Source organism: Pleurodeles waltl, chromosome 5, assembly GCF_031143425.1.
Source record: "Pleurodeles waltl isolate 20211129_DDA chromosome 5, aPleWal1.hap1.20221129, whole genome shotgun sequence".
In the NCBI taxonomy this organism is placed as follows: Eukaryota; Metazoa; Chordata; class Amphibia; order Caudata; family Salamandridae; genus Pleurodeles; species Pleurodeles waltl.
This window is the reverse complement of record NC_090444.1, coordinates 1,867,758,079-1,867,778,697: the sequence shown is the minus strand read 5'-3', so window position 1 is coordinate 1,867,778,697 and position 20,619 is coordinate 1,867,758,079. Positions and strand designations below refer to the sequence as shown.

The window sequence follows — 20,619 nt, the reverse complement described above, 5'->3', positions numbered from 1 at the left end:
CGGAGAACCATCTGCCCATCTTACGGCAGGAAGTGCAAGTCCTTTTTGCCAGATGGGCTATCAAGAGGGTGCCTGCATCAGAAGCGGCTAGTGGTTGTTACTTACTGGTGGCTCAGAAGGATGGAGGCCTTTATACTTATGCCCTTTCAATGCCTTCTTCTGAAAGAACACATTTGAGATGCTCACTCGGGCCCAGGTCTTTTCTGCCTTCTATTTGAAGACTGGATTGTAGCATTGGACATGCAAGATGCACGTTTCCATTCTCGTCCTGCAGTCCCACTGTCCCTACCCACGGTTCGTGGTGAGACAGGAACATTTTCAGTTTGCTGTGCTCCCCTTTGGTCTCACCACTGCCCCTCGAGTGTTAATGTAAGGGGGAAATGGCCATGATAAGCCTTATCGTTAGTTTCGGAAACTAACAATAAGGCTTATCATGGCCATTTCCTAAAGATACCATATTTGAATTAAAAGAAAACTTTTTGTTTTTGAGAAGACAGATCGACAAAGTGTTTCTGGCTGTCTTTCTTATCCTATTCAGGGAAATATATTTCTCCCCACTCTTACGGACACTGTCATCAAGAATCTATGCCTTGAGAAAGTTTACATGATGAAACACGTGTCGGCTGCGTTTTGGAATGTACTGTGTTTAAAGAAGAATAAATCCTAACCAACCACGAAAAAGTGTTTTGGACTTTGGTGTATACCTTTCTACCTATGGACATTGTGGACTATATCGGTGTGCCCTGGTATTGATTGATAAGTATCTCAGTTCTGATTGGCCTTCCAGTCAGCACAACTTACACCCCTGGTGGTTGGGTGTAAAACCAGTATGGCACCCAATGTTTAATTTTATTTCTACAAGACAAGGAATTTCTCTGGAGAATCACATATACACGTTGGATGTGCGAACCTCTTAGCATAAGCCACCGTCTATAAACGTTCTAAGTACTACACAGTTCAGGGGGTGTGATATACAGGGCTGGTCAGAGCTGCTCTCTGACTGTGAGGTGCCCCAACCCCCCAACCCATCCCTTAAGGTTGGGATCTCGCTATTAAGAACCTCAGGCCTCTACGGGCTCAGGTAAAATTAGACTTAAAGCTAAACATTCTCACTGGCACAATGAACAGCTCAGTTCAAAGTTTTTATTGTTCCATTTGTAAATAGTCTCAGTTGGGTGTGTGGGGCGTAGCCTTGTGCCTTTGGGCCAGATGTACGAAAGGATTTTACCCATTCTGTGTCTATGGGAAAAAGCTTTCGTACATATGGCCCTAAGTCTCTTGTCCCCTGGTACAGGCTAAGCTCTGCAGTTTAGCTGCTGTTTCTGTGCGGCAGTCTGGACTATTCAGTGGACATGGATTGTACCCATGCCCTCACAGGTTGACTCTTTGCGATGGCTTCACTCAGGGCAAGGTTTGCAGGAGCATCTCCGTGAGGAGTACCTGCACAGCACCTACTCAAGGGTAGTCCTCCTGCTCAGCTGCGTTCATTCGATAGACAGGCACAGTTGCAAACTTCAGGCAGATTTTCTCACTGTGATGTCTTTCAAAAGAGTTACAACTGACCATGGTTCTCTGTTTTAGAGGGAGTAGGTTTTTCAGCAGCGGTATTCCTAATTGTGGTGGACTGCCAGGCTTCGTGGAAATTAACATTCTGGTGCAGTCTTGATTCAGCTCACTCGTTAATGAGGACAAGAGACCAAATGGGCGTGGATTAGTCTTGGATTGATATCTTCGGTGGGCAGCTTTCCTCTGGGGCTCCTCATGCCGAGAAAATGTTGGACTTGTTCTCCTGGACAGTCTCTCCTTCTGCAGGGTCTCCACGCTCATGACCTCTCGGCAGGTATGCCGGCGGCTAGGCTCTTTAGTCAGACCTTCATCTATGGGGAGCACCCTCTTTCTTGGTCAAGAAGAACCTGGGACTGGATTCCATTCCTGTACACTTCTAGACAGGGAATGTGGATCTGCTGCCTTAGTCTTCAGGGCTGTTTCTCTTTCAAAAGTCCTTTACAGGTCGTTTCCAGACAGCATTTGTGCGAAGTGATGGTTCCTGAAGCCATTAGCAATGGAGCTGGCTCCAAGCAGGAGTATCCATAGCATGAAGACCGTGAAGTCTGAGCTCTCCTCATCCGGATGTCCTCAGCCTTCCTGAAGTAGTGATCAGTAACAGACCAAAGGGCAGGCCCTGCCTAGAGTCTCATCTCGTTAACCAACAGGAACGGCTGTCCCACCCCTTACCATACCATCTAACAGATGGCATTGCTCAGGAAGAACTAAGCAGCTTTTGCTAACTCACTTGAGTGTCTCGGTCTCTACCCTCCGGCCACGGGAACACAAGTCCACTGTCTTAGGGAAGTTGTCCTCTTCCTCCATCTAGAACGGTGTTAACCCAGGGCCAGCATAAATGGATCCTACTGGTCCCAGTATCCAGATTGTAAAATACTCAGAGTTCTACTTCCATACCTGCACGACACCCGCACGGCACACATACACACATGCAATGTACACACAGTATGTCAGCGCAAGATTCTGGATTTCACATAGCAGCACAATGTTACACAAGAGGGGTCAGTGGACGGTGTTTTCACTGCTACAGAGAATTGGGTCTACTCACACTGTGTACTCAGAAGCGCAATGAGCAGTCACACACGGTGTATATGATACGCCCAGAGCATGGACATGGACTTGCTGCCCTCGCACTGTCAGGAACCGGCCGAGGCCTATCCTCGCTCGTTGGATTAGCTTGATGCCATGATGCCCAAAATAGAGGACATTCTCGACCCACAATACCCCATATAATTGTATCACCTTGAGTATTTGAACAGCATTGTTCAGTCACCATCAAAACAATGCCAAACCAGGGAGGGTAACAATTCAACTGTGTACACACATCTCTGAAGAAAAGAAACCACAGGTCCTTACTTCCCTGTGTGTGAAGTGTGACACTCATGGCGTTGCCACCTTTCTTCAGGTTGCATTTAGCATCGTGCTGTGCTGGTGTTTTATTGTTCAGTACATAGTACTGAGTGCATGTGCGCTGCACAAGTGTAAACATTGGTCATGTGCATCGTAAAGATGTGAAGGTTGTGTGTGGGGGCATCTAAAAGAGGACAGGAAATGCTCATTGAAATATCCATGTAACCATGTTGAGCCTCTTCTAAGGAGCCTTGCCAGAGTGGATGAAAAGAGCACTGCCTAAGTTACTCCGAACCAAGCCCCATCCTGTCCCTCTTACCAAACACGCTCCTAGACTGGGAAGGGCTTTACTTATTTTTCGAACTTTTACTTGTCAGTGTGGGACAGGCTTGAGGGAGATTCCAGCCCCCAGCTGCCCATCTCTTTACGAATGAAGAGACCGTAGGAGAGATGCTGATGGCAGAGCTTGGTAATCGTAAGGTGAAATCTTATCACCCTCAATTTCAATGCCCAGTGTAACTGACAAGAGGTTTTTGGTTTTGGAGCTCATTGCTAGCATTTCACTGGGGTTCTTGTGTTACCTTTGAGCTCTAACTTGGGAGACACACCCGGTGTGAATGAACTGTGATTTTCCTGAGTGATTAAAATACCTGTGAAGTTCACCTGGTGACCCAGGATAGTGAAATGTGAAAACCATCATATAGTCCACCAAAGAGAACTCCCTGGGGAAAGATTACACAGTTTTCACAGTCCTAAGGGGAGTATGTAGTCTCTAGAAAATTAATTTTTTGTGTCCCATGTGAGAAAAGGCCTCTTTCTGACATGGTTAGCCCCCACTTTTTGCCTGGTGTTTGATGTAGTCTAGAAATTTTAGTGCCCAGGCTCCCTGCTAAGCAGATTCCCTGGGCCAGAGCTCTTTCCCTAAAACTGTTGTGATGCACTGGAACAATTGTAGACATCTTTAGCTACCACTATAAGTCCCTAGTAAATGGTACTTAAGTACCGAGGGCAGGAGGTACTAAGGGTAGGCCCCGGGGGCAGCAGCACTGATTGTGCCACCCTCTAGAGCCCTGCATTCAGGTGCACCCGGCACTGCCATGCTGATGCAAACCTAACATACAAACTCGGCATGGCACACTGCCTGTGTGCCCTGTCCACTACACACTGCAGACTCTATGGATAAGACACCCCTCTGGTAGGCCTTCCAGCCATAAGGCAGGGTGCACCATACTATATGTGAGGACATAGCTGCATGAGCAATATGCCCACACTGTGTCCTTGCCAAACCTGGGACATAGTGAGTGAACAGAGCAGCCATTTAATACATGTACTGGTCACTGGTCAAACACGTGTTTCCCAGCTACATGATGGTCACTCAACTCTGGGTTGTTTGGTATCAAACAACTCAGAATTATTAATCCAAACTGGTACCAGTATTGGATTTATTACTAAATGTACCCAGGGGTCACATTAGAGATGCTCCCTGCAAAAGCTACCCTGGCATGGTTGCTGACTGGTTCTAACCAGCCTGCCACATCCACACAGTCAATCTACAACTAGATCCACAATCTACTGACTTTGAAACTCAACCCACAGGCCTGCTGCCAGTAGCATATGGCTGCCTTCTTGCAAACCCCCATTTTTTGCAGGAGCAACAGTGGGAAATTCAAACTTAGGACGGGGGAGTGGTCCTACCTAGCATGCACCACCTCCAAGGTGTTGCATGCGAGGTGGACACTCCATTTCATTTTCCTCCATCTTAGATGGAAGGAAGATAGTCGACCAGGTGTAGGGATGTGACCTCTGCCCACCTGAAGTTGTCACTTACTGGGTGTAGCCACCTAAGGTAGGTGACCCATTGGTCACTAACAGGTTCTGCCTAAAGCACCCACTAGCTACAGTATTTAGTTGGCATCCCTAGACCAGGAAATCAGATTTAATGGACAAATGAGGATCAGCACCAAGAAGATCCAAAGCCTGAGAACTGTGGACCTGCTGCTTCAAAGAAAAAGGCGTCAAACCCTGCTGCTGCACCCTGGACCCGACATTCGCCGCTGAGGAGCTGCTGGACAACTGAAAAACTCTACAAAAACTCCAGAGGACCTCCAGTCTTCACCAGTCGCCAGAGAACTCCCTTCAAATTGGAGGTACCGCTCTAAAACTTCAAGGAACCAGTAAGCTAATGAAGGTCACTTCACTGACCAGCCGCTAAATCCCGAACTGGACACCACTGCTGGACCAAACTGCATTCTGATGACCGCGAGGACAAACCCTACCAGTGTGCCAAGTTTGGTGCCACTGCGCCCTCCAGTGGACAGTCCGTGCCAAAACCCTAGGTACTGGTCAGCCAATGTCACACACCGAGAAAAACAGCTCACCCGTGGCTGCAAAAGTAACAGGAGGAAGCCCAAGTTGAGGGACTTCAGAAGCAGCCTGGACGTCCCTCCAGAGTCCCCCCCTGTCCTGTAAACACCCCTTGAACCAACTTATCTCCTGAGGTCATCCTTGTGCACAGCTCCTGGCTCACTGATTCGAGCTGCACCCGACAGCCCTATGCCCTGCACCGAAGAACTGGCTGTGCTCTAAGGGTCCCGCACCCCTTGCGACCTTCGAAACTCCAATGGGACCCCCAGGATTCACCGTTAAACTTACCTGTGCAGTGTTTTTCCAAGTGGTGCCTTGCAGTGGCCCTGGACCAGCACCAGAGACCTTCTCCTGCTGTCCCTGCAGGAAACGGGAGCTGCCTGAACTTCTCCACTGGCACGGTGTGCCCACTGACACCCTGGACCAAAAGAAGAACTTGGTAAACCAAATGTATGATTTTATATGTATTTTTAAAGTTGATCCTCCATTGATTCCTATGGTGCATAATCACACACAAAAAGACTATTTTTATAAACTTCAAAAATTCATATCTCGAAAAGAACTTACCCAAACCTGATGATCTTGGTCTTAAAATTTATATAAAAATCTGAAGTATGTTTATAAATGGGTCTTGAGTTATTCTTGTGAGTGTGGCAGGAGCGTCTCTCTGTGTCTAAGCTCAGAAGGACAGAGCTTGTGTGGGGAACAGTCCGAGCCGGGTCACCAAAAAGCAGCAGTTTGTTCCTTCATGTCTTTATTGCCCAGCCTTTGTGAGGTAGCGGCTCCTGCACATTCATGCCGGACACCATTGGAATGTTGTTCCTTCCTTCGAGTTAAGGAAAATGATCCCAGCAAGGAGTTTCTTTGCTGCCTTAGTGAATTAGGACTGCCTGATTGAAGTAAACAACTAGTGAATCGATTAGATGTAAGATATGAAATAACCTTTTTTGTGAGTTGTGTGACAGAATATTGTGATGAAAATATCGACTTTACATACATGTAAAGTACCAGAATGTCACCTTCAAAAATATTGTGGACCAAAACGTTGATATTACATTAGTAAGTCTATCTATTGAAGCTGAGAAGACTGGAGCCATACCTTACTCTTCACCTGGAAACCAGGACCCACATGGATTAAATAAAGTTGAGGAATTATACACTAACTTGGGTGCGTGAGACAATGTAAAAGGACGAACAGATATATACTTGAGACAAAATGGATATGTACAGAACGAGTATATAATTGGTCTTCCAAGTTCAAGATCAAGAACTTAATGTAGAATAAAGAACACTGCACGAGAACTCAGTTCAATCTGAATGGAAACAAACAATAGTATGTCAGTGACTGAGCTCAGTGACTTTTTTCTTAACATTTAGATGAACTGACCTAGGGACTTTGATGATTTAGAAATTACCATTTTTACACAAGTAGAACAATGATAACAAATGGACACTGTGAGATAGCCTTTCTTTGAAATATTGCCTTCAAAGTGTTTCTTCTATAACAATCAATTTCTTGGTTTTGGCATATAGATGGTGAAAGTAAATAAGTGTCAGTAAACTGTGATGTATTTATATTTAAATGCAATTAACATTATTATAACTTTAAAAAAAGTTGAATTTTGTTTATTAAATGTAACACTTAAAAAAAATATATATAACTTTGAACAAAAGTGCACCATAACTACATAACTTTAAAAAATGTATTTCCTACACATACATGTCATTTACTAATAGTTGTAACAACTAATATAAAAGGTTCTATTATTACCTTACAATATAATAAATGTAAATAAATTATCAAAATATAAGTACATGTTAAATAAAAAATATATAATATTAATTGAAAATAAAAAATAAATTACATACAAATATCACATGAATAAATCAATTCAGGAATTTTATGTAGCGCATCGCTACCCAGAGGCTTCCCAGCGCTAGAACATTTCCAAGGTGTTGACTCACCACAAGAGCTTTTCAAGGCCTTGTAGAAGGGGAGCTAAGAGGGGACAAGGGGGAGCTCGAGAGGGAAAGTGTTCCACAGTTTAGGGATACATGGAAGAAGGAGCCCCCTTCCCACCGGAATCTTCTTACTTTTGGAACATGCAGTAGTTGGACAGAGCAGGAGCTATGAAGTCTTTCAGGAATGTAGGAAATAGCCAGTGGTTTTAACATAGTGGGGCCTCTATTCTGGCGTGATTTATGTCCAACGTACATAAGAACTATACAATATTGAAAAAACAAATAGAAATGTAATTGTTTTAAATACATTTTTTAAATAAAATACCTTCAAGTCATTTTATACAAAATCTAAAGTATTAAATTATTAATAACCAACTCCAATCTAAAAATATTATCTAAAAAAAAATATTTTTTTAAATCAACAATTCAAGTACACTAATAGATATCATGTTGATACTCACCAAGAGGCAAGCCGCGATCCAGTGGACATCTAGCCAGGCACCACAGGTAGTGAGTGACCTGCAATACAGAATTCATCAGATGGGTGGGGGTAGAATATGGCACTATAGTCAAACACTGTGAAACATAAGGGACAGAGCAAAAAGTTAACCAATTGAAAAAAATGTTGCTAATGCTGATGTGGAAAGATGATTAAAGGCCTCTGTGAGCAGAATCGAGGAGACACCCCCTCCAGAAAGGGAACGAGTTGACAGAGAGAGAGGTCCCTAAAGAACTGATAAAACAGGCAAATAAGAAAATGACAACAGAGAGCAAACTACCCCCTTAGAGTATGTACTGACCACAGGAAGTGACTATTAAAGAAACAACTAAACTGATAAAAGCAACAGGGCGCTGACTCCCAAACAGCTTATGCTATGAATGTTAGTTAATGCTGAGGGGAAAAGTCTATCAGACCACATTTGCCACAATGTTGTATAATTTGATTGAAACACAATAAAACTATTTACAACAAAAATTCAACTACAACACAGTAACTACAATCCTACAAGCTTTACAATAATGCAAACAGGGTGGGAGGGGAATCAGATTTACTACTTAAAGTCCAATCTCACAAACCTTAGCAAAAAAAAATACATTTAAGGCTCAAATATTCTATTTTAATTCCAGTCCAACAAACATTAGGAAAACTGAAAACATTAGAGGAGAGGCAGCTTTACTATTCAAAATACCAATCTAACAAATGTTTAAAAAAAGGGCATACATTGGGATTGGGTAAGATTAACTATTCTAACTCTAGTCTAACAATCAGTGAAGGAAATTTACTATTCTAACTCGAATCGAACAAAACCTGGAGAAACTTTTTTTCACGGGGAGTGAGGGGTCAGATTTTCTACTTCAATTCTAGTTGAAAAAACATTGGTGAAAATTAAGACGTGGGAGGGGTCAGATCTACTATTCAAACTTAATTCTAACAAACATTGAAGAAGGTATAAACATCGAAGAGGGGTGATGAACTTACAATTCTAACGCCAGTCCAACAAATGTTGCAGAAAGTGTTTTCTCAGGGGTAGTTGTACTTCTCTAACTCTAGTCGAACACCGCTGGGGAAAGTTCATATATAGGAGAAGGCAGACTTACTGTCCTAACTACAGTCTAATAAACATTGGAGAAAGGGTAAACCCAGGGGGTTACATTAATAGTTTTAACTCCATTCTAACAAAAGTTGAGAAAGTATCCTTGGAGTGTAGAATTACTATTCTAACTCAAGACCAACACACCATAGAGAAAATTAATGCATGGGGGCGGGCCAGATTTGAGGACTGATTTAGAGTTTGGTAGATGGGTACTCTATCACAAACTGTTACACCACAGGCGGTGCCTAAAACCGCGGCGTCACATTCCCGACCCGTGGTGAGGTCCGCTTCTCGGGCCATCGGATCCACCATGGGTCGCGTGCTTGGCTGCAGCATTCCCTCTTGGCCTGCCGCAAGGTTGGGCAGCACAGGATCAGACCGCGGACCTCACTGCGGTCAGCTTGCTGCATGATGTTGCGTGACGGGTAATATAATATAATATACTTACCTTCTTTTGGAGTCCTTGGGGCCTTGTCCTTGATTTCTATTTCTTCTTCCCAGAATGCTATTCACCTCCCAGTATGCACTGGTGTAGGAGGTTGGCCTGGCTTGTAGTGGGTACCAAGGGGTACTTACACTCTGTACCAGGTCCAGTTATCCCTTATTAGTGTAGAAGAGGTGTTTCTAGCAGCTTAGGCTGATAGAAGGTAGCTATAGCAGAGCAGCTTAGGCTGAACTAGGAGACATGCAAAGCTCCTACTATACCACTGGTGTCATATGCACAATATCATAAGAAAGCACAATACACAGATATACTAAAAATAAAGGTACTTTATTTTTATGACACTATGCCAAAAGTATCTCAGTGAGTACCCTCAGTATGAGGATGCCAAATATACACAAGATATATGTACACAATACCAAAAATATGCAGTAATAGCAAAAGGAAGTAATGCAAGCAATGTAAAGTTACAGTAGATTGCAATAGGGGCAAAACAAACCATATACTCCAAAAGTGGAATGCGAACCACGAATGGACCCCAAACCTATGTGAGCTTGTAGAGGGTCGCTGGGGCTGTAAGAAAACAGTGAGGGTTAGAAAAATAGCCCAACCCAAGACCCTGAAAAGTAGGTGTAAAGTGCACCTATATTCCCCAGAGAGCACAGAAGTCGTGATAGGGGAATTCTGCAAGGAAGACCAACGCCAGCAATGCAACCAAAGTGGATTTCCGGACAAGAGTACCTGTGGAACAAGGGGACCAAGTCCAAGAGTCGCAACAAAGTCGAGAGTGGGCAGATGCCCAGGAAATGCCAACTGAGGGTGCAAAGAAGCTGCCACCGGATGGTAGAAGCTGTGGATTCTGCAAGAACGAAGAGGGCTAGAAACTTCCCCTTTGGAGGATGGATGTCCCACGTCGTGTAGAAGCTTGCAGAGGTGTTCCCACGCAGAAAGACCGCAAACAAGCCTTGCTAGCTGCAAGGGTCGCGGTTAGGGTTTTTAGATGCTGCTGTGGCCCAGGAGGGACCAGGATGTCGCCACTTGGATGAGGAGACAGAGGGGCGCACAGCAAGTCAGGGAGCCCTCACAGAAGCAGGCAGCACCCGCAGAAGTACCAGAACAGGCACTTGGAAGAGGAGTGAACCGGAGTTCACCCGAAGACACAAAAAGGAGTCCCACGACGCCGGAGGACAACTCAGAAGGTTGTGCACTGCAGGTTAGAGTGTCAGGGACCCAGGCTTGGCTGTGCACAAAGGAAATCCTGGAAGAGTGCACAGGAGCCGGAGCAGCTGCAAATCACGCGGTACCCAGCAATGCAGTCTAGCGTGGGGAGGCAAGGACTTACCTCCACCAAACTTGGACTGAAGAGTCACTGGACTGCAGGAGTCACTTGGACAGAGTTGCTGAGTTCCAGGGACCACGCTCGTCGTGCTGAGAGGGGACCCAGTGGACCGGTAATGCAGTCTTTTGTTGCCTGCGGTTGCAGGGGGAGGATTCCGTTGTCCCACGGGAGATTTCTTCAGAGCTCCTGGTGCAAGAAGGAGGCAGGCTACCCCCAGAGCATGCACCACCAGGAAACAGGCGAGAAAGCGGCAGGATCAGTGATACAAGGTTGCAGTAGTCGTCTTTGCTACTTTGTTGCGGTTTTGCAGGCATCCTGAGCAGTCAGCGGTCGATCCTTTGGCAGAAGGTGAAGAGAGAGATGCAGAGGAACTCTGATGAGCTCTTGCATTCGTTAGAATTCCCCAACGCAGAGACCCTAAATAGCCAGAAAAGGAGGTTTGGCTACTTAGGAAGAAGGATAGGCTAGCAACACAGGTAAGAGCCTATCAGAAGGAGTCTCTGACGTCACCTGCTGGCACTGGCCACTCAGAGCAGTCCAGTGTGCCAGCAGCACCTCTGTTTCCAAGATGGCAGAGGTCTGGAGCACACTGGAGGAACTCTGGGCACCTCCCCTGGGAGGTGCAGGTCAGGGGAGTGGTCACTCCCCTTTCCTTTGTCCAGTTTTGCGCCAGAGCAGGGCTTGGGGATCCCTGAACCGGTGTAGATTGGCTGATGCAGAGATGGGCACCATCTGTGCCCATCAGAGCATTTCCAGAGGCTGGGGGAGGCTACTCCTCCCCAGCCCTGACACCTTTTTCCAAAGGGAGAGGGTGTAACACCCTCTCTCTGAGGAAGTCCTTTGTTCTGCCTTCCTGGGCCAAGCCTGGCTGGACCCCAGGAGGGCAGAACCTGTCTGAGGGGTTGGCAGCAGCTGCAGTGAAACCCCGGGAAAGGCAGTTTGGCAGTACACGGGTCTGTGCTAGAGACTCGGGGATCATGGAATTGTCTGCCCTATGCCAGAATGGCATTGGGGTGACAATTCCATGATCGTAGACATATTACATGGCCATGTTCGGAGTTACCATTGTGACGCTATACATAGGTAGTGACCTATGTATAGTGCACGCGTGTAATGGTGTCCCCGCACTCACAAAGTCCGGGGAATTTGCCATGAACAATGTGGGGGCACCTTGGCTAGTGCCAGGGTGCCCACACACTAAGTAACTTAGCACCCAACCTTCACCAGGTGAAGGTTAGACATATAGGTGACTTATAAGTTACTTAAGTGCAGTGGTAAATGGCTGTGAAATAACGTGGGCATTATTTCACTCAGGCTGAAGTGGCAGGCCTGTGTAAGAATTGTCAGAGCTCCCTATGGGTGGCAAAAGAAATGCTGCAGCCCATAGGGATCTCCTGGAACCCCAATACCCTGGGTACCTCAGTACCATATACTAGGGAATTATATGGGTGTACCAGTATGCCAATGTGAATTGGTAAATTTAGTCACTAGCCTGTTAGTGACAAATTTGGAAAACAGCGAGAGCATAACCACTGAGGTTCTGGTTAGCAGAGCCTCAGTGAGACAGTTAGGCATCACACAGGGAACACATAAATATAGGCCACAAACGTATGAGCACTGGGGTCCTGGCTAGCAGGGTCCCAGTGACACATAACAAACATACTGTAAACATAGGGTTTTCACTATGAGCACTGGGCCCTGGCTAGCAGGATCCCAGTGAGACAGTAAAAACACCCTGACATATACTCACAAACAGGCCAAAAGTGGGGGTAATAAGGCTAGAAAGAGGCTACTTTCTCACAACTGGTATCTTTTCTCTTTCCTCTTTCAAGATGGTGTCCTTTCCAGTTTTCTCTACAGTACGTTCCCAATCCAAGATGGCAATTTTTTTTTTCTCCAATTTGTGACTTCCTGTTCATCAGTATATAAGGAGCCCGGGTTCTTTTCTTTCTTGTGTTGCAACACTTCCTGTTGGTGGTAATCCTCGCTCCTGCTTACCATTCCTGTGGAGTATTTCCTGCTTGTTTCTCCTGCAGTTTCCTGTTGTTCCAGTCCTTGAAGTCTTGGTATCCTGACGCTCTCTCTATCCTGCTTCTTGGAGTTTCTGCTTAAGAGTTTTTTTCCCTTTTGGGTTTTTCCTCTGGACTCCTTCTGGAGGGCACGGACTGCCTTGGCATCTACCTTACCAGCAGCACTGTGGCCACCGGAAGGGGTCACCCCACCCCTACTCAGCTAGACCAGAACGTGAAAGACCCAATGTGGCACCCCAATTCCATCCGACAAGGGCAGTAAGAGAAGGGCGGAATGTGACACAAACTTAACAGGTATCCCATCCGCGTATTAAAATACACGTTCAATAAGGCAGAGCTCCTCCACCTCCCAGGGCTGTTTCTTTTGTTTCAGTGAAATGACCATCCATGCGCTGACGTCATTTCAGTAAAACCGAAAGTGAAATGAGCTGATCGGCGCATTTCAATTTCACTGCCTCGGAGCCTAAGGGGGCTATCTCAGCCCCCGGAGTACTAAGGCGGACAGGAGAGGTATCATTGGAAAGGGGAGAATCTCCCCTTTCCAAATGGTACCCCTCCGTAGGGGATCCCTGCTTGGGGAGCGGCCACAGGAGGCCCTAAGCAGGGATCCACACACTAGGCACCAGGAAGAGGGGAGCGGCCACTTTGGCAAGGGCTTTTGCCCCCCCTTATTTTTTTTAAATAATGCAGTCTTTCTGCCTCCCCTGCCCCCCCCCCACACTGGTGCAAATGGGGGCAATAGCTCCTAACCTGCCCCCCCTACCCATCAGGGACTTTTTCTTTTAATTTAGCAAAAGGGTGGGGGCTGGCCAAAATGGGCAAGGCAGTGCCTCCACCCACCACAAATATAGGCACAGTCTTTCTGCCCCCTCCCTCTTGGAGGCAAATGGGGGTTATTAGCCCACTAGACACCAGTGAGTCTTTGTTTGTTATAAAAAAGGAATAGTGACTGCCCAGAATGAGCAAGGCAATCCCCCACCTCAAAAGTAGGCACAGGCTTTCTGCCCCCGTGTGGCAGATGGGGTTCAGAAAGCCCACTAGACACCAGGGATTTTTTTAAATGTGTTTATATGAGTGGGAGATGCTCTAAATGGGCATTTAAATTCCCCACCCCTCCAAACTAGCGGCACAGCCTTTCTTGGGGGGGGTATGCAAAGATGGGGGCAATAGCCACGATTTTCCCCCACCCCAGGTGATGGGGTGGGGGCTGAAAGCCCACTAGTCAGCAGGGGCTTTTTTATTTTTAAAGAGGGGGTGGAGGCTGCCCACCATGGGCGTGGCCATGCCCCCACCCCATTTAAGTGGGAACCAAAGTCTTTCTGCCCCTCCAGGGAAGCAGCCTGGGGCGGTAGCCCCAATATGCCCCCCTGGGAGGCAGAAAGCCCACTAGGCCCAGGGGATTATATTTTTTGAACATGTAGGGGTGGGGGGGCTACCCAAAATGAGCATGATAGTGCCCCCACCTCTCCCAAACACAAATGGGCAGTCTGTCTGGACGGTGCCTTTTCAGTGCATACATTTGTGCACTGGCTGATGGTTTTGAAGTCAGAATTATCTCTGTTAGGGTGGCAAATTTGAAGTCTTGGCTTAGATTGTGCCCTATGATTCGATGCTCCTCTCCCTGTGGCACCTTTGTGTTAGCTTCTTTGTGCTACAGGGTTAGGCAAATGGCTGCCTCTACTAACTGAACTCTATTTGAAGAGGCCCAGTTTATATCCAAATCTAGATGTTTTTTTTTTGCTATCAAGCTTGAGGCCGTGAAGTGCTTGGGTCTGGAGTCACAACTCCTTTTCTACCCTTTTGAAGACAATACCTTTCGCCATCTTCTTGCCTAAAGTTAACCTATGTGCTTGGTTGGTGACCCTCCGGAGGTTATCAAGAGCACGTGCTATTGCCTAGTGTTATGCTCTACTCAAGTCAGTATGTTAATGCACCCACTGCAGAGGACTTGACAGAACGAGAATGTCACAGATTACAATCCTGACATAGCTTTTTCACCTCTTCATCTCTGCAAGTTTGCTGCAGATGTATTATAGCAATTTTGTTAAGAATGGCGCCTTCTTTGCAGTGCTGTGAAATGGCAGAATCTGTATTACCAAGTGCTGTATTAAAAAAATGAGTTATTCCCAGACTGCCCTAACACACACCAGACAAAGAACCCTAGGGGATAGGATGTGGTGTAATGGCCACAGCTGGCGAGTTTGGAAACATGGTTCGAGTCTCGGCGCCGGCTCAGCATCCTGTGATCCTGGGCAAATCACTTAATCTTCCCTTGCTACCAAAAATGAATGTGTTCTTGTGTGATGTAACCGGTGCTCATGTAAAGGGCTGTAATACCTTTGTATCGAGTTTGCGCTGTATAAAACTGCAAAAAAAAAGAAATCAATAAAGTGCTCCAATACCTTTGTGTCGAGTTTATGCTACTCGCTACATAAAACTGCAAAATAAAAATAGAAAAAAAAAAGACCCCGCAAAGTAACAGCAAGATTCCCGAAAACAAGGAATAGGAAGAAACAACGTGCGGCCAAGCAGCGTGACGTGGCGAGGCAAAAAAAAATGTACCTGCCCAATCATGCAAAGTCAGTCTCCAAGGCAGTAACAAAACAGCCTCAAGGCGGGACAAACTTTAAGTATTTACCAACGACATGAAGAGGTTTTTGAAAGGCAGGCCCAGAAACGAATGAAAGTGATGGGTGTGATTAAAGCCCGCAGAATAGATTACAACATGTCGAGAAGAGTAGCGCTCGCGTGCTGCTATATTCGACCTAATTAACATCTGGGGAGTCCAGGGTGGGGTGCTGCACATGCATCCCGCACCCTTTTCTTACCCACAGTGCCCTGCAGCCCCCCAACTTTGCCCGAGATCACCATTCTCCCTGCACTTCAGTGATGAAAACCGCACACATCCACAAATTTCCTTCCGCCCAGCGTCGCCCTTGGCCTCCTGATAAAAATGATACCTCACTTGTGTGGGTCCCAAAGCAGAGTCAGCCTAAAAACCAATAACAAATAAACAGCGCTTATCAACACACTGTAATATCCCCTTAATCTTTACACATTTGTGGCCCTTCCTTGTTGCAGACAACTGGGGCGCCCCAACACAAGCGAGGTATTATTTTTATGGCAGGACTAAGGGGAACGGTGAGTGGTAGTAAATTTGTGCCTGCACTGTGATCCGACACTGAAATTAGGAAAATGTGATTTGTTAGCTAAATTTGATGTTTGCAGGCGAGTCTGGGTAAGAAAATGTGAAGGGATCTACACAACTCACACCTCCCTGGGGTCCCCCAGGTGTTTAGTTTTCAGAAATGTCTGGGTTTGGTAGGTTTCCCTAGATGGCCGCCGAGCCCGGGACCAAAAATGCAGGTTACCCCCTTGCAAAACATGGTTGTTTTGTGATAAATAATGTTGATATCTACACAATGAGTTTCGGGCTGTGTCCTGTTGCGGGCACTAGGCCTACCCACACAAGTGAGGTACTGTTTTTATCAGACGACTTAGGGGAACGCTGGGTGGAAGGAAGTTTGTGGCTTCCCTCAGATTCCAGAGCTTTCCATCACAGACATGTGAGGAAAAGTTATTTTTTTAGACAATTTTGAGGTTTGCAAAGGATTATTGGTGACAGAACCTGGTCAGAGCCCCACAAGTCACCCCATCTTGGATTCCCCTAGGTGTCTAGTTTTCAAAAATGCACAGGTTTGCTAGGTTTCCCTACGTGCCGGCTGAGCTAGAGGCCAACATTCACAGCTAGACACTGCAAAAAATGCATACATTTTCAGTGGAAAAATGTGATATATCCATGTTGTGTTTTGGGACGTTTAACCCGTCACGGGCACTAGGCCTACCCACACAAGTGTGGTACTATGTGTATCCGAAGACTTTGGGGAACATAGAATAGGCAGAACAAGTGTTATTGCCCCTTGTCTTTCTCTCCATTTTTTCCTTCCAAATGTAAAACAGTGTGTAAGAAAGACGTCCTTTTGAGAAATGCTCTGTAATTCACATGCTAGTATGGGCACCCCAGAATTCAGAGATGTGCAAATAGCCACTCTTTCTAAACTACATATTTTGTGCCCATTTTGGAAATGCACATGTTTCCTTGATATCTATTTTTCACTCTTCCTATTTTACAAAATGAATTGCTGTATACCCGGTGCACAATGAAAACCCATTTCAGTTTGTAGCTCATTTATTGGCTCTGGGTACCTTGAGTCCTTGGTGAACCTACAAGCCTTATATATCCCCATAACCAGAAAGGGCCAGCATATGTAACAGTATATTGCTTTCAAAGATCTGACATAGCTGGAAAAGTTATAGAAGAAAACGTGGAGAGAAATGGCTCTTTTTTTCAACTCAATTTCAGTATTTCTTATTTCAACTGGTAATTTCTATAGGAAAACCTTGAAGGATCTACACAAATGATCCTTTGCTGAATTTAGAATGTTGTCTACTTTTCAGAAATTTTTAGCTTTCTGTGATCCACCATTGGTTTTACACCCTTTTCTGTCACCAACTGGTAGTAGGTTGAAAGCACAAAAAATAGGAAAAATGGGGTATGTCCCTGTAAAATGCCAAAACTCTGTTGAAAAATATGGTTTTCTGATTCAACTCTATCTGACCCTGAAAGCTGGGAAGATGGTGATTTTAGCACCGCAAACCCTTTTGTTGATGCCATTTGCAGGGAAAAAAACAGATGTTTTCTTCTGCAGCACTTTTTCCCAGTTTTCTAAAAAATAAATTAAAAAAAAAACATTTTAGCTGTATTTTGGCTAATTTCTCGATCCCCATCAGGGGAACCCACAAACTCTGGGTACCACTTTAGAATCCCCAGGATGTTGCAAAAAAGGAAGCAAATTTGGTATGGATAGCTTATGTGGACAAAACGGTGTGCAGGCCTAAGCGCGAACTATCCCAAACGGCAAAAAAAAGGCTTAGCACAGGAGGGGAAAAAGGCTTAGCAGCAATTTTTAATTTACGTAGAATGTTGTTTAAAAAAATAAACTAAACATTTTTAAATAAACAGTATACCTCCAACTCACCCATACAGCAAACAAAGACCTAAAGTCAGCCATCACACAGAATTGCCAATTTAAATATTAGCATAATGAATATATTAATACTTTTTTCTAAATGTATAAATATTTCAGTTTAAAAAACTGCCCACTAAAGCCCCCAATAAACACAGAAACCCAAATTTAGAGTTCATTGCAGAATTCATACCTGTTTTACATTTAAATATATGAGTAACAATTTAAACATTTAAAATGGCATAAATTTCCTAACATCATTTAATATATATTTAAAATTGGGAAGCTCTGACAACAAGTCTAAAAGCTGTTCTCCAGTTTTCCACGGACAATATATCTAGCCAAGTCCTATGTACACAATTGTTGGGAGCGGGCTCTACTTCTCTGGCACACTTAGGCGTCCACATCTGCTCCCGGGTGAAAAGAACTATTTTATCCCTGTCTGCCTTGTGTATTTAGGGAGCTCTTAGAAAAAGGGATCATTTAAGTAGGATCTTTCTCCCTGTCACGATTTCAACATATCCCTTTCAGCTTTTCTAGACTTGCAGAATGTTCAGTATGTCAACGATAGATGTCTTTGCCAGATCCCACAGCGCTCTCTTCTTGGACTCTAGGATTGGGTCCTCTTGTGGACTTTAATGGTGGGTGCCTGGGGAGCAGATATGTTCACCTCTCCTTGGCCTCGTCTTCTCTTGTACAACCTCCCACTAATCCCTCTTGAGTGCCAGGATGTTGGCTCATCTCTGCAAAGAAAGGACACACTTTAGGCCTGATTGAGATCGTGGCAGACGAGTTACTTCATCACAACATGTCGGATATCCCGTCCGCCGAAATATAAATCTAATTATATCCTATGGGATTTATATTTCGGTGGATGGGATATCCGTCACCGTTGTGACGGAGTAACTCGTCTGCCAAAATCTCAATCAAGCCTTTAACCTGGAATGTCCTGTTCTGGCCCCCGGTTGTTCCCTGGCCTGGGAGAAGTGTCTCAAGCCCTGAAGTGGGTTCTCCGGCTAGGCTGTGTGCGCTACAGAGACGTCTGTACCGGATGTCCTGTCAACATCTCCATCTGTCTGCCTGGAACGTGAAAGGAGGGGTCTCCAGCAGCTGGGATGTTCCTTTTCTCATACAGCACCCATTCAAGATGCTCGTTGGTGTTCTACCAGACAATCATATGACCAGATTCTTGCACTTATGAGCCCAAATGGGTTCTTGAATTTCTTCATGATGGTTTTCACTTAGGTTTGCCTATTTTCGCCCTTAGAATTCAGTGGGCAGCTATGAAGTCTGTAGGGCACCTTGGAGGGGTCTTTCATATGAGGAACATCTGGGTAATAGGCTATTGACAGGCTTCTCGTCAGCCTCCTGATATTTGCCCTTGGATCTCGAAGCACAACAGATCCCTCCGTAGAAGCCTGGAGATGAAGTTACCTTAAGATCTCTGTCCTTCGAGAGTTTCTTCAGAGGGGCCATTATCACGGCACGCAGGCGGGACATAGGGGTCAGTACCTATTAGATCCTCTCAATCTGCGTTTATCCCTTGGCTCCTTGGTTCTTGTGGAACGGGAGACACTTGGGTGGAAACAGGAGACGCGCCTGTTCACCATATTTCTTGTGCAGCGGCCTGGGCTATTCTTCCAACTTTGGTGACACACTATTGGCTTTCATGACTCAGAGATCTTTGACTTTGATACTGAAGTTCTGAACGCTGTGATGTGAAGTTATTTTCTCCTGTAATGCTGTTTTCTTTTTGATTATGTTTAGCTGCACAGACATTGCTTTGGAGCTGGGGGGGGGGGGGGTGTTATTCCAGGTTGTGATATTATTGCCGTCATTAGAAAAAGGACTCAGCTGAAGTACGATTGAGGAGAGAATGTCTCAGTTACTTACCGGTAATCTTCATTACTCCTTCTACCCTTTGTCATCACTCTGCATGCATCCGAGACTCTCCAAGTATCGCTTCCTTGATTCCCCTTTGCTTTGGGGTGAAGGACACAATGCCGTCTCTCTGCCCATGGGATACGGTGGAGCCTGGGAGGGAAAAGGTCAGGTAGTGAGACGCATTTTATGGATATGAATAATCCATGTGACCGCCTCATTAAAGTAACTACTGGTACGAAGAAGGGCAATTGGAGTAGTGAAGATCACCTCTGAGTAATTGAGACAATCGTGTGGTATCCTGGTGTGTGGATTCAGCTTCTCACTGCCTGTTTGTTTCTCCTTCTTCTCCTGTCTGTCTGTGTCTCTCTCTCTCTCGCTTTCTCTTTTGCAGGCGTTTCTTTGAGGTTGTCTCGCACTCTGGTTCCCAGACTGAGATCGGCAGTCTGCACAGCCAGAATGGGCAGGACGCGGGGTCTGGCAGTCCTGTGAGTTACTCCTCTCTTCTCTCTACCAGGCTCAGCGCTCAATGCACTTCTAGAGTCCAGGCTGATTTCAGGAATGTGACCATGGTTCATTTTCGGTTCTGTCCTGCATTGGCCGGTTCGTTTCCTTCTTTTCCCCTTCTAGCTCTGACATTTACAGGATGATTTAAAGGAGGATGGTATTGGAGGTTCAACTAAAGAGTACTGAAGTTTGAGTAGGTGTCTCAGTCTCCACCATAAGGTCTGTCAGGTTCACTGCCAAGTCCCCCAGAAATGGTGGAGGACCAGCCTGAGCTAGCCGACCAAACACACATGCGAACTGAGGTGCACCCTCCCCTCGTCCCCCTCCCCATCCCCCCTTCCACATCCCGTGACCCAGTCCCGCCCTTCACATGCTCCTGGATGAGCCAGCAGCAGAAAAATAAAACAATAGTGAACTATTGTCTTATTTTGCTGTGCTGCTCAGCCGGGGGGAGACGCTCCTACGCCACTGCGAAGGAACCACCCCTGGCCTTCCGCCACGTATGACAGAGTCAAGTCCGTGATAGACCACCATGGAAACGGTGGTGGACTTTCACCAA

General features: G+C 45.7%; 1 protein-coding gene across 2 annotated transcripts in view; it reads left to right on the top strand.

The window, feature by feature from the left end:
* The window catches only part of LOC138296905 (phosphofurin acidic cluster sorting protein 2-like), a 617,149-nt gene that overhangs the window by 330,462 nt on the left and 266,068 nt on the right, over window positions 1-20,619 (top strand). For both annotated transcript variants that reach the window (XM_069236419.1, XM_069236418.1), the window contains exon 10: window positions 19,948-20,041. In XM_069236419.1, the coding sequence (XP_069092520.1) occupies window positions 19,948-20,041 (94 nt within the window). The remainder of the gene's footprint in view (window positions 1-19,947; window positions 20,042-20,619) is intronic.